The sequence below is a fragment of the Neoarius graeffei genome, chromosome 4 (assembly GCF_027579695.1).
Source record: "Neoarius graeffei isolate fNeoGra1 chromosome 4, fNeoGra1.pri, whole genome shotgun sequence".
Lineage (NCBI taxonomy): Eukaryota > Metazoa > Chordata > Actinopteri > Siluriformes > Ariidae > Neoarius > Neoarius graeffei.
In genome coordinates, this window is record NC_083572.1 from 85,038,826 (window position 1) to 85,053,582 (window position 14,757).

The 14,757-nt window shown below is 45.4% G+C and overlaps 1 protein-coding gene across 14 annotated transcripts in view; it reads right to left on the minus strand.

Annotated features, from left to right (window-relative positions):
- The window catches only part of sgip1a (SH3GL interacting endocytic adaptor 1a), a 237,199-nt gene extending 224,935 nt beyond the window's left edge, over nt 1-12,264 (minus strand). For 10 of the 14 annotated variants that reach the window (XM_060919885.1, XM_060919897.1, XM_060919898.1 and 7 more), the window contains exon 1: nt 3,009-3,072. In XM_060919885.1, the coding sequence (XP_060775868.1) occupies nt 3,009-3,042 (34 nt within the window). In that variant the 5' untranslated portion in view covers nt 3,043-3,072. Of the gene's footprint in view, nt 1-3,008; nt 3,073-3,272; nt 3,370-3,403; nt 3,547-12,204 lie in introns of those variants that run through there. The other 4 variants (XM_060919895.1, XM_060919890.1, XM_060919891.1 and 1 more) reach the window with 4 other exon arrangements.
- Between the last annotated feature and the right edge of the window lie 2,493 nt (nt 12,265-14,757).

The window sequence follows — 14,757 nt, forward strand, 5'->3', positions numbered from 1 at the left end:
GGACCTATTGGCCAAGTTCACATCCACATTTGGGTCTTGCACCAATTACACATTTATACTGGGTTTACTAGCTAAGTACACCCAGGGTCGAAGTGTACTTGTCGGTCTGGGAGCCCAGGGTCGAAGTAGGGCTGTGCGATATATCGAATATACTCGATATAGCGCCGAAAATTCTGTGTGCGATACATAAAATTATTATATCGTAACTATTGAGTATTTTATGGTCATCTTCTGACTTGCATTCGTTTCATGTTTGTTTAAAACATTTCCCGGTGGTTTTCTCCCTGTCTCTCAGGCAGTAACGTGAGAGGCTGCCTAAAGGTAAAGAAAACAGTAACATCACGCACTCACCAACCAATCCCGAGCGACATCTTGGTGCTGAAAGGAACTTCCGGGAAGATTTTCTAGTTTCGGTTGTGTTGCCAGATTGGGCGGTTTTAAGTGTGTTTTGGCAGGTTTTGAACATATTTTGGGCTGGAAAACGTCAGCAGTATCTGGCAACACTGCACGGGAAGATTTCCTGGTTCTGGTTTACAGCGCTGACTCAGTTCGTGCAATCGCTGGTGTTGCGTAGGCTACCATGTAAGCTTTGTCAATTTCAGCAACACATTAAAAATGGAAGCGGACGAATTGGTTCCTAAAAGAACTAGTAAGGGGTCAGTCATCTGGCATTTTTTTGGATATCGCGAGGAGGACGTGGAACAGCAAATGCCAGTTTGTAAAGTGTGCAAAAAAACCTGTCATCACGAAAGGCAGCAGCCGGAATTGTACACATCTGAGAGGCAGAGACAGAAAACATTCAGTTCAAAAGTGTGCAAAGAGAAAAATTATGTTTTGCAGATCTCTCTCTTCTCTCCCTCAATCTCTCTCTCTATTGTGAATGTTCCAGTGGTTCTCAGTAGTCAGGTTAATAGCTTGGAGATCTATTTTTTTTAAATAATTTAATGAAAGAGCACTTTTCTTATTTAGGCTAAATGTCTTTCTCACTGTTGAGCTTGCACTTTATTGATTCGAGCTCTGAGCAGCTCTGTATTGTACTGCCCCTTTGTTGCAGTTTTCAAGATTGTTTTTGCAGTTTGTGCCACATCTTTGTTGAATAAAAATAGTCTTATTTCAATTCAATTGTGATTAATCACTAACATGAAAATTTAAAATGTGTTGTTGAAAACCACCTGTAAAGTTAATCAAGAATGTTATTTAATCTGCAGGGATTGTAGTGAAAACAGTAAAGAGTAAAAGTTAGATTTCATGGGGTCCTTTAGAGGAGATTTAAATATATCGAGATACCGTATATATCGTGAAATGGAGAAAATGTATCGGGATATTCATTTTTTCCCATATCGCACAGCCCTAGGTCGAAGTGTACTTGTCGGTCTGGGAGCCCAGGGTCGAAAAGTACACTTCGACCCTGGGCTCCCAGACCGACAAGTTCACTTCGACCCTGGGCTCCCAGACCGACAAGTTCACTTCGACCCTGGGCTCCCAGACCGACAAGTACACTTCGACCCTGGGCTCCCAGACCGACAAGTACACTTCGACCCTGGGCTCCCAGACCGACAAGTACACTTCGACCCTGGGCTCCCAGACCGACAAGTACACTTCGACCCTGGGCTCCCAGACCGACAAGTACACTTCGACCCTGGGCTCCCAGACCGACAAGTACACTTCGACCCTGGGCTCCCAGACCGACAAGTACACTTCGACCCTGGGCTCCCAGACCGACAAGTTCACTTCGACCCTGGGCTCCCAGACCGACAAGTACACTTCGACCCTGGGCTCCCAGACCGACAAGTACACTTCGACCCTGGGCTCCCAGACCGACAAGTACACTTCGACCCTGGGCTCCCAGACCGACAAGTACACTTCGACCCTGGGCTCCCAGACCGACAAGTACACTTCGACCCTGGGCTCCCAGACCGACAAGTTCACTTCGACCCTGGGCTCCCAGACCGACAAGTACACTTCGACCCTGGGCTCCCAGACCGACAAGCACACTTCGACCCTGGGCTCCCAGACCGACTAGTACACTTCGACCCTGGGCTCCCAGACCGACAAGCACACTTCGACCCTGGGCTCCCAGACCGACAAGCACACTTCGACCCTGGGCTCCCAGACCGACAAGTACACTTCGACCCTGGGCTCCCAGACCGACAAGCACACTTCGACCCTGGGCTCCCAGACCGACAAGTACACTTCGACCCTGGGCTCCCAGACCGACAAGTACACTTCGACCCTGGGCTCCCAGACCGACTAGTACACTTCGACCCTGGGCTCCCAGACCGACAAGTACACTTCGACCCTGGGCTCCCAGACTGACTAGTACACTTCGACCCTGGGCTCCCAGACCGACAAGCACACTTCGACCCTGGGCTCCCAGACCGACAAGCACACTTCGACCCTGGGCTCCCAGACCGACAAGTACACTTCGACCCTGGGCTCCCAGACCGACAAGTACACTTCGACCCTGGGCTCCCAGACCGACAAGCACACTTCGACCCTGGGCTCCCAGACCGACAAGCACACTTCGACCCTGGGCTCCCAGACCGACTAGTACACTTCGACCCTGGGCTCCCAGACCGACTAGTACACTTCGACCCTGGGCTCCCAGACCGACAAGTACACTTCGACCCTGGGCTCCCAGACCGACAAGCACACTTCGACCCTGGGCTCCCAGACCGACAAGTACACTTCGACCCTGGGCTCCCAGACCGACAAGTACACTTCGACCCTGGGCTCCCAGACCGACAAGTACACTTCGACCCTGGGCTCCCAGACCGACAAGTACACTTCGACCCTGGGCTCCCAGACCGACAAGTACACTTCGACCCTGGGCTCCCAGACCGACAAGTACACTTCGACCCTGGGCTCCCAGACCGACAAGTACACTTCGACCCTGGGCTCCCAGACCGACAAGTGTCCCCCCTGGGCCGACTGGCCGAGTACCCCTTTAACCTTGGGGATTCTGGCTAACTAAAAATCCACCTCTGAACAAGTCATAAGTGAAGTACCAAGGAAAGGCCAGTAACAGTCCATGAAGATCATTTTGTCAGATGAAAATGAGCAGGGACCTCCTCGCTATATTTTGAGTCCAAACAGGAACTCGCAGGTTGAATCATCTTTCCCAAAATCGCTGCGATTATACAACCGATCATATCAGCATTCCTGTTCCAATTCAGGTGTGTACGTACACGCACACACACCTGACCGCAACCTTATTAATTTTAACAATGGTTTTTTTTTTCATAAAGTGCAATAAAAATGTAAACACTCGCCAGTCTGGTCCATTTCCGGTTTACCTGAGTCGGCTCCAGCCCTGTGAATCAGCTCTGACTTCACACAAACCAGGAAGCTTTTAAACACAGCGAGACAGCGAGCAGTAAAACAAATAACACAGTATATTCACCTTGGCTTCGTCACAGGTGTCTCCTTCCGGTTCGGTGGAAGATGTGAATAATTCTCCGAGCTGTCAGTTACACATTGTTTTCTCTCTTTCACGCCAACTCCACTGCGGCTGGAACGAGGAGCGCGAGCGTTTCGCCCGCAGCAACAGCAGCAGCTTCCAGCGGGCCAGAAAACTCCATCCATCACTTTTCCTGCAGACTGAAGCCATGCAGTTCTGCACTTACTGTACATTCATCACTTTTCCTGCAGACTGAAGCCATGCAGTTCTGCACTTACTGTACATTCATCACTTTTCCTGCACAGTAAAGCCATGCAATTCTGCACTTACATTCATCACTTTTCCTGTACAGTAAAGCCATGCATTTCTGCAATTACATTCATCACTTTAACTGTACAGTAAAGCCATGCATTTCTGCAATTGCATTAATCTCTTTTCCTGCACTGTAAAGCTATGCATTTCTGCAATTGCATTAATCTCTTTTCCTGTACAGTAAAGCCATGCATTTCTGCAATGACATTCATCTCTTTTCCTGCACAGTAAAGCCATGCACTTCTGCACTTACATTCATCACTTTTCCTGCACAGTAAAGCCATGCAGTTCTGCACTTACATTCATCACTTTTCCTGCACAGTAAAGCCATGCAGTTCTGCAATTGCATTAATCTCTTTTCCTGCACAGTAAAGCCATGCAGTTCTGCACTTACATTCATCTCTTTTCCTGCACAGTAAAGCCATGCATTTCTGCAATTACATTCATCACTTTAACTGTACAGTAAAGCCATGCATTTCTGCAATTGCATTAATCTCTTTTCCTGTACAGTAAAGCCATGCATTTCTGCAATGACATTCATCTCTTTTCCTGCACAGTAAAGCCATGCACTTCTGCAATTACATTCATCACTTTACAGTAACTGTACATTAAAGCCATGCACTTCTGCAATTACATTCATCACTTTAACTGTAGAGTAAAGCTATGCATTTCTGCAATTGCATTAATCTCTTTTCCTGTACAGTAAAGCCATGCATTTCTGCAATGACATTCATCTCTTTTCCTGTACAGTAAAGCCATGTATTTCTGCAATGATATCACGTTTCTTGTACATTAAAGCCATGCATTTCTGCAATTACATTCATCTCTTTTCCTGCACAGTAAAGCCATGCAGTTCTGCAATTACATTCATCACTTTTCCTGCACAGTAAAGCCATGCAGTTCTGCAATTACATTCATCACTTTAACTGTACAGTAAAGCCATGCAGTTCTGCAATTACATTCATCACTTTAACTGTACAGTAAAGCCATGCATTTCTGCAATTACATTAATCTCTTTTCCTGTACATTAAAGCCATGCATTTCTGCAATTACATTCATCACTTTACAGTAACTGTACAGTAAATCTATGCATTTCTGCAATTGCATTAATCTCTTTTCCTGCACAGTAAAGCCATGCATTTCTGCAATGACATTCATCACTTTTCCTGCACAGTAAAGCCATGCAGTTCTGCACTTACATTCATCACTTTTCCTGCACAGTAAAGCCATGCATTTCTGCAATTGCATCAATCTCTTTTCCTGTACATTAAAGCCATGCATTTCTGCAATGACATTCATCACTTTTCCTGCACAGTAAAGCCATGCACTTCTGCAATTACATTCATCACTTTACAGTAACTGTACAGTAAAGCTATGCATTTCTGCAATTGAATTAATCTCTTTTCCTGTACAGTAAAGCCATGCATTTCTGCAATGACATTCATCTCTTTTCCTGTACAGTAAAGCCATGCATTTCTGCAATGATATTCATCACGTTTCTTGTACATTAAAGCCATGCATTTCTGCAATTACATTCATCTCTTTTCCTGCACAGTAAAGCCATGCAGTTCTGCAATGACATTCATCACTTTTCCTGCACAGTAAAGCCATGCAGTTCTGCAGTTACATTCATCACTTTAACTGTACAGTAAAGCCATGCATTTCTGCAATTACATTAATCTCTTTTCCTGTACATTAAAGCCATGCATTTCTGCAATGACATTCATCACTTTTCCTGCACAGTAAAGCCATGCACTTCTGCAATTACATTCATCACTTTAACTGTAGAGTAAAGCTATGCATTTCTGCAATTGCATTAATCTCTTTTCCTGTACAGTAAAGCCATGCATTTCTGCAATGACATTCATCTCTTTTCCTGTACAGTAAATCCATGTATTTCTGCAATGATATTCATCATGTTTCTTGTACATTAAAGCCATGCAGTTCTGCAATTACATTCATCACTTTAACTGTACAGTAAAGCTATGCATTTCTGCAATTGCATTAATCTCTTTTCCTGCACATTAAAGCCATGCATTTCTGCAATTACCTTCATGTCTTTTCCTGTACAGTAAAGCCATGTATTTCTGCAATGATATTCATCACGTTTCTTGTACATTAAAGCCATGCATTTCTGCAATTACATTCAACTCTTTTCCTGCACAGTAAAGCCATGCATTTCTGCAATCACATTCATCTCTTTTCCTGTACAGTAAAGCCATGTATTTCTGCAATGATATTCATCATGTTTCTTGTACATTAAAGCCATGCATTTCTGCAATGACATTCATCTCTTTTCCTGCACATTAAAGCCATGCATTTCTGCAATTACATTTATCTCTTTTCCTGCACATTAAAGCCATGCATTTCTGCAATTACATTCATCACTTTTCTTGCACAGTAAAGCCATGCATTTCTGCAATGACATTCATCACTTTTCCTGTAATGACATTCATCACTTTTCCTGTACAGTAAAGCCATGCATTTCTACAATGACATTCATTACTTTTCCTGCAGACTGAAGTCATGCAGTTCTACAATTACATTCATCACTTTTCCTATACAGTAAAGCCATGCATTTCTGCAATTACATTCATGTTTTCCTGTACATTAAAGCCATGCATTTCTGCAATGACATTCATCACTTTTCCTGCAGACTGAAGCCATGCAATGACATTCATCACTTTTCCTGTACAGTAAAGCCATGCATTTCTGCAATGACATTCATCACTTTTCCTGTACAGTAAAGCCATGCATTCCTGCAATGACATTCATCACTTTTTCTACAATTACATTCATCACGTTTCCTGTACAGTAAAGCCATGTATTTCTGCAATGACATTCATCACGTTTCCTGTACAGTAAAGCCATGCATTTCTGCAATTACATTCATCACTTTTCCTGTACAGTAAAGCCATGCATTTCTGCAATGACATTCATCACTTTTTCTACAATTACATTCATCACATTTCTTGTACAGTAAAGCCATGTATTTCTGCAATGACATTCATCACGTTTCCTGCACAGTAAAGCCATGCATTTCTGCAATTACATTCATCTCTTTTCCTGCAGACTGAAGCCATGCATCTCTGCAATGACATTCATCACTTTTCTTGTACATTAAAGCCATGCATTTCTGCAATGACATTCATCACTTTTCCTGCAGACTGAAGCCATGCAAAGACATTCATCAGTTTTTCTGTACAGTACAGCCATGCATTTTTGCAATGACATTCATCACTTTTCCTGTACAGTACAGCCATGCATTTCTGCAATGACATTCATCACTTTTCCTCCACTGTAAAGCCATGCATTTCTGCAATTACATTCATGTTTTCTGTACATTAAAGCTATGCATTTCTGCAATGACATTCATCACTTTTCCTGCACAGTAAAGCCATGCATTTCTGCAATGACATTCATCACTTTTCCTGCACAGTAAAGCCATGCATTTCTGCAATGACATTCATCATTTTTCCTCCACTGTAAAGCCATGCATTTCTGCAATTACATCCATCACTTTTCCTGTACAGTAAAGCCATGCATTTCTGCAATTACATTCATCACTTTTTCTACAATTACATTCATCACTTTTTCTGCAGACTGAAGTCATGCAGTTCTACAATTACATTCATCACGTTTCCTGTACAGTAAAGCCATGTATTTCTGCAATGACATTCATCATGTTTCCTGTACAGTAAAGCCATGTATTTCTGCAATTACATTCATCACATTTTCTGTACAGTAAAGCCATGCATTTCTGCAATTACATTCATCTCTTTTCCTGCAGACTGAAGCCATGCATGTCTGCAATGACATTCATCACGTTTCCTGTACAGTAAAGCCATGTATTCCTGCAATGACATTCATCACTTTTCTTGTACATTAAAGCCATGCATTTCTGCAATGACATTCATCACTTTTCCTGCAGACTGAAGCCATGCAATGACATTCATCAATTTTCCTCCACTGTAAAGCCATGCATTTCTGCAATTTCATTACTTTTTGCACACTAATTTTACGTTTCTGTAATCTCACTTGTTTATCAATTGATTGTTATCCCTTATCCTTATTTTTTTCCATTTCCATTTCCGGTTGAGAGTACGTCGTGCTTTTTTATTTTATTTTCTCTCCTTTTTTATTTTTAATTTTTATTTATTTTTATTTTTTCTGTGTGTTTGTGTAGTTTGATGTTTGAGTGTTTTTGTCTGCCGGTTGTGGTGTAGCTCCGGACCCAGTTTTGGGTGTCGGTTCCCTCCAGGCCTTGGTTCGCTGTGGGTGATGCCTGTGCTCCCAGCTATGGACTGCAGTGAGCTCGTTGCTCATTTTAACATCATGGTTGTCCAGCACTCTGTGTTTTAATGCTTGGCGTGATGTTCCGAGCGATGTTGCTCGGTGGCGTCGCGGCGGCTGTGCAGGCGGTTTGGGACATACCAGCGCTCTGTGTGGCGGTGCTTCTGTGCTCGCTTTGTGGATCCATGGCGTGGTGTTTGAACGATGTTGCTGGCAGCAGCGCGGCAGCTGTGCTGGCGGTGTGGGACTTGTTTTTGTGCGCCTTTTGGTGGGACTGTGGCTGCTACACCACTGGAATGACATCCTGACCCCTATTTGGTGAACTTTTTTTTTCCTTCTGTCTATAATTGTAAAGCGACATTGGGTTTTTAGAAAGGCGCTATATAAATTGAACCTATTATTTTATTATTATTATTATGGATAACAATCGATCAAGGACCGTAACGTTGCCCGGTATGGCGCAGCCGGGGCCCCACCCTGGAGCCAGGCCCGGGGTTGGGGCTCGTATGCAAGTGCTTGGTGGCCGGGTCTTTGCCCACAGGGCCCGGCCGGGCTCAGCCCGAAGCGGTGACGTGGGCCCGACCTCCTGTGGGTTCACCACCCACAGAGGTAGCCATAGGGGATTGGTGCAGTGTGGATTGGGTGGCAGTCGAAGGCAGGGGCCTCAACGATCTGATCCCCGAACACAGCGGCTAGCTGTTGGGACATGGAATGTCACTTCGCTGGGGGAAAAGAGCCTGAGCTTGTGCGGGAGGTTGAGGGGTAACAGCTAGAGATAGTCGGGCTCACCTCCATGCACAGCTTGGGCTCTGGAACCCAGCTCCTCAAGAGGGGCTGGACTCTCCACTTCTCTGGAGTCGCCCATGGTGAACGGCGGCGGGCTGGTGTGGGTTTGCTTATAGCTCCCCAGCTCAGCCGCCATGTGTTGGAGTTTACCCCAGTGAATGAGAGGGTTGCCTCTCTACACCTTCGGATCGGGGAGAGGGCTCTTGCTGTTGTTTGTGCCTACGGGCCAAATAGCAGTATAGAGTATCCGGCCTTCTTGGAGTCCCTGGGAGGGGTACTGAGAGGTGCTCAGACTGGGGACTCCATTGTTCTACTGGGGGACTTCAACGCTCACGTGGGCGACGACAGTGATACCTGGAGGGGCGTGATTGGGAGGAATGGCCTCCCCGATCTGAACCCGAGTGGTGTTTTGTTATTGGACTTCTGTGCTAGTCACGATTTGTCCATAACGAACACCATGTTCGAGCATAGGGGTGTCCATAAGTGCACGTGGCACCAGGACACCTTACAGTAGGTTGGAGGTCAATGATCGACTTTGTTGTCATTTCATCGGATCTCCGGCCCTATGTCTTGGAAACTCGGGTGAAGAGAGGGGCTGAGCTGTCAACTGATCACCACCTGGTGGTGAGTTGGATCAGCTGGCGGAGGAGGAAGCTGGACAGACCTGGCAGGCCCAAACGTATGGTGAGGGTCTGCTGGGAACGTCTGGCCGAGCACTCTGTCAGGGAGGTCTTTAACTCCCACCTCCAGGAGAGCTTCTCCCAGCTTCCGAGGGAGGCGGGGGACATTGAGTCTGAGTGGACCATGTTCTCTGCCTCCATTGTCGACGCAGCTGTTCCGAGCTGTGGCCGCAAGGTCTCCGGTGCCTGTCGTGGCGGCAATCCCCGAACCCGGTGGTGGACACCGGAAGTAAGGGATGCCGTCAAGCTGAAGAAGGAGTCCTATCGGGCCATGTTGGTCTCCGGGACTCCTGAGGCAGCTGACAGGTATCGGCAGGCCAGGCGTGCCACATCTCGGGCAGTTGTGGAGGCAAAAACTCGGAACTGGGGACGTTGTCAGGCGGTGGAAGGAATACTTCGAGGATCTCTTCAATCCCACCATCACATCTTCCATTGAGGAAGCAGAGGCTGATGACTCAGAGGTGGACTCGTCCATTACCCAAGCCGAAGTCACTGAGGTGGTTAGCAAGCTCCTTGGTGGCAAGGCACCGGGGGTGGATGAGATCTGCCCTGAGTATCTCAAGTCTCTGGATGTTGTGGGGCTGTCTTGGTTGACACGCCTCTGCAACATCACGTGGTGGTCGGGGACAGTGCCTCTGGAGTGGCAGACTGGGGTGGTGGTCCCTCTTTTTAAGAAAGGGGACCAGAGAGTGTGCTCCAATTATAGGGGAATCACACTTCTCAGCCTCCCAGGGAAGGTTTACTCCAGAGTATTGGAGAGGAGAATTCAGCCAATAGTCGAACCTCAGATCCAGGAGGAACAATGCGGTTTTCGTCCTGGTCGCGGAACACTGGACCAGCTCTATACCCTTCATAGGGTGCTCGAGGGTTCATGGGAGTTTGCCCAACCAGTCCACATGTGCTTTGTGGATCTGGAGAAGGCATTCAACCGTGTCCCTCATGGTATTCTGTGGGGGGTGCTTCGGGAGTATGGGGTTCGGGGCTCTTTGCTAAGGGCTGTCCGGTCCCTGTACGAATGGAGCAGGAGTCTGGTTCGCATTGCCAGCAGTAAGTCAGACCTGTTCCCAGTGCATGTTGGACTCTGGCAGGGCTGCCCTTTGTCACCGGTTCTGTTCATAATCTTTATGGACAGAATTTCTAGGCACAGCCAGGGGCCGGAAGGAATCCTGTTTGGGAACCACAGGATTTCATCTCTGCTTTTTGCAGATGATGTTGTCCTGTTGGCTTCTTCAAACCAGGACCTTCAGCATGCACTGGGGCGGTTTGCAGTCGAGTGTGAAGCGGCTGGGATGAGAATCAGCACCTCCAAGTCTGAGGCCATGGTTCTCGACTGGAAAAGGGTGGCTTGCCCTCTCCAGGTTGGTGGAGAAGTCCTGCCTCAAGTGGAGGAGTTTAAGTATCTCGGGATCTTGTTCACGAGTGAGGGAAGGGAAGGATAGAGCGTGAGATCGACAGGCAGATCGGTGCGGCCTCCGCAGTGATGCGGTCACTTTACCGGTCCATCGTGGTGAAGAAGGAGCTGAGCCAAAAGGCGAAGCTCTCGATTTACCGGTCGATCTACTTTCCGACTCTCACCTATGGTCATGAGCTTTGGGTAATAATCGAAAGAACAAGATCGCGGATACAAGCGGCCGAAATGAGTTTCCTTCACAGGGTGGCTGGGCACTCCCTTAGAGATAGGGTGAGAAGCACAGTCACTCGGGAGGAGCTTGGAGTAGAGCCGCTGCTCCTCCACATCGAGAGGAATCAGCTGAGGTGGCTCAGGCATCTCTTTCGGTTGCCTCCTGGACGCCTCCCTGGGGAGGTGATCCAGGCATATCCCCCCAGGAGGAGGCCCCAGGGAAGACCCAGGACACGCTGGAGGGACTATGTCTCTCGGCTGGCCTGGGAACGCCTCGGTGTTCTTCCCGAGGTGCTGGCCGAAGTGTCTGGGGAAAGGGAAGTTTGGGCTTCCATGCTCAGACTGCTGCCTCCGCAACCCGGCCCCGGATAAGCGGAAGAAGACGAGACGAAATGAGAATTTTACGTTTCTGTAATCTCACTTGTTTATCAATTGCTGCAAAACAGTGACATCACACAATCAATAAGCCATTTTTAAATAGATTTTCAGATTTTTTAAAATAAATAAATATAAATATAGGTGGTCATGTTTTTTTTTTTTAAATTCACCTCTCCCAGGCTATTTGATATCCCATAGTTCAGATAGGATTTCATATACTGTCCCATGAAGAGAATTAAATTTTTTCTGAGATTTTCAATAATAAGTAAGCAAGTGATTGTACAGTGGTGCAAGGGTTAGTCCTGTTACGTCACAGCAAGAATGTTCTGGGTTTGAAGCTCACGGCTATCTGAGGCCTTTCTCTGGAGTTTGCATGTTCTCCTCATGCCTGCGTGTATTTCTTCCAGACTGTTTGTATATCAATGTGAACAAAGCTGAGAATCACATGAATAAATATAGTACCCTTCTTAAAGTGTGCAAAAATGAATTTACAATTGCTACAAACTACAAAATGCAAGTTACGGACTGAAAATATTTCCTCTGCCAAGAGGTTCAGACTTGCATCCTTCCAAATCATCACATGTTGGAAATACTGAAAACCTGATGGAGTACCTGATGGAAAACAAGTACCTCCAACCTTGCTAGACATGACTACATGATACTGTTATTCTCTCCATGGCAGATATCACAAAATATTAATTAACCAGTGTTTTGCGGAAAGAAATTGCACTTACTGTAAGGTTTTTTTTGTTCTTGTTGAAAAACAACAACAACAACAGCAGTGTCCTTGTGTCTTTGAGCTCAAAAAATCTCTTGTTGCATGTGTTATTCTGGAGGGCACTATGTGTGATAGATGAAAAGCAGAAGCAGAAGAAAGACCACATTTGTATTCTTTCCCTTCCACCAGGATCTAATCATGCACTAATACACACTCATCATTGTGTTTTGTGTCATGTTCTCGCACCCACCTTGTCCACTTCTTCTTTCTGCTTTGCATTTATTTTTAGGCCTCCAGATGGCTTTGGCGAAATGCCACCCAAGATAAAATACTTCAAGTTCATTGTCCATGTCTTTGCTTTCAGATTCCTTTATTTCATCAAATGGTCCTAAACAGGCGATGTAGCCTTCCATCTAACAGTGATGTTGAAAATGAATGCGTTCTGCCATATATTTAAAGAGCAAATTCTTGTGAACGGATGCAAATAAAATGTCCATATACTGTATGAGTCAGTTCATATTCACTTTTTGCTGATGCAGTAAACCCTTCTCAAGCTCTATTTGATATTTAAGACTTTTAACAACAGGTGGCATGGTGGTTAGCACTGTCACCTCACAGCAAGAAGGTTCTGGGTTCGAGCCCAGTGGTCGACGAGGGCCTTTCTGTGTGGAGTTTGCATGTTCTCCCCGTGTCTGCGTGGGTTTCCTCTGGGTGCTCCGGTTTCCCCCACAGTCCAAAGACATGCAGGTTTGGCTAATTGGTGGCTCTAAATTGACTGTGAGTGTGAATGGTTGTTTGTCTCTACAGTATGTGTCAGCCCTGTGATGACCTGGTGACTTGTCCAGGGTGTACCCTGCCTCTTGCCCATAGTTACCTGGGATAGGCTTCAGCTTACCTGTGACCCTGTACAGGATAAGCGGTTACGGATAATGAATGGATGGATGGATGGATGGATGGATGGATGGATGGATGGATGGATGGACTTTTAACAACTGCAGTCATCAGAAATAAACTGATAATGAGGTTATTAAATAACTGAAGTTTGGGAGAAAGATTGTATGCAATCATTCTCCGTGTCATGCACTCGCAAAATGCATGTTGTGCATGGGCGTTGCCGCCATTGAATGTGAAGGGGGCGTGTCCTGTTCACGTTTCATAATTCTTTGTTTGGACCCACCCACATTTAACATAAAATATTAGTTCACCCAGCACTGTTTCTATTGCTTCGTGAAAGAATACATTCCACTTGATCGGTAAGAGAATACACATACCACTGAAAATCCGGGCGTTACCTACAACAACTCACTGCGCGCGAGTGAAGTGAATCTCAGCGTGAGCAGAGAAATGTTGGTGCAGCTGCTGGAAAGTGGAGGAGGTGACGTCAGCCCCATTGCCACCTCACAATGTCTAGCTTTTGCTAAAACCTTATTCTTTTGTTATATGCCCTCAAAATTAACCCTAGGCCATGTTAAATTAATGTTCAACTAAACAATGAAATAAGCTTAGCCTAATGGGGTATTCTTGGTTGATGATGAATTGTTTGCAGTATTTGCTCCTCCCCAGACACAATGGACATAAGGACATTCTTTACAAAGAAGAGGAAAGTCAGTCAAAATTTCCACACAGGACAGGGTTTTTTGTCCCAATGGAAATGTTAGTGCAGTTAGCTGGCTAGTCAATGTTAGGAGATGTATCAGCTAGCTTAATGTTAGCTATCATTTAATTCAAACCCAGTAGGCCTGCCTTACTGTAATGCCAAGAATGAGGTCAAGTCTGCTCTGATGATATTTATTGATTCCCTGTTGTGATCTGAAGAACTTGTTTTGTCTGGTCTTTGCCAGTTTTCTGGAAAGTAAGATGGGAAATCAGTGTATGGGGAAGGAATAGTAGAGAGGAAAGCAATGGAGAGAGATGGATGTTATTCCAGGTGGATTGTGAAGGAAAGGGGGATAAAAGTGATGAAGTGGTAGAAATTGTGGTGGCGCCAATGTAAGGAGTTATATCTATAAATCTATTTGTTATACTAATCTGTAAATGTTACTGTAGTACCATCATTGCATGTAGGTTGACAAAACTGCATTTGTTCATTGTGTGAAGTTCTCTTTTATGTGTGATTGCTTGACCCAGTGTAATTTTGTGTTATGAAGACTGCATGATGCCATGTCATTTTTGTTATGAGTATCACTAAATCGGAAAAAAGTCAAATGCACCCACTAAAGTCTACTACTGGTGGTGAACAAAATTGCACCTGTTCATTGTGTGAAGTTATTTTTATGTGTCACCGTTGCTTGACACAGTGTGATTTTGTGTTATGAAGTTTGCATGATGCCATGTCATGCCTGTTCATTGTGTGAAATTATGAATTAAGCATACAGTTGAGTGTCACTATTGCTTGGCACAGTGGCATGTTGTGTTACATCTAAAACTAAATGAAAAAGGAAACACAAAATAAAAAGTAAAATGCACCCATAAAGTCATTGTTGGTGATAAATTGTGTCACATTCATCTCGTTATCTTAGGCAGAGCAGTGGGTTTAAAAACAGGCTGATGAATATGTGGACTAGTTGAA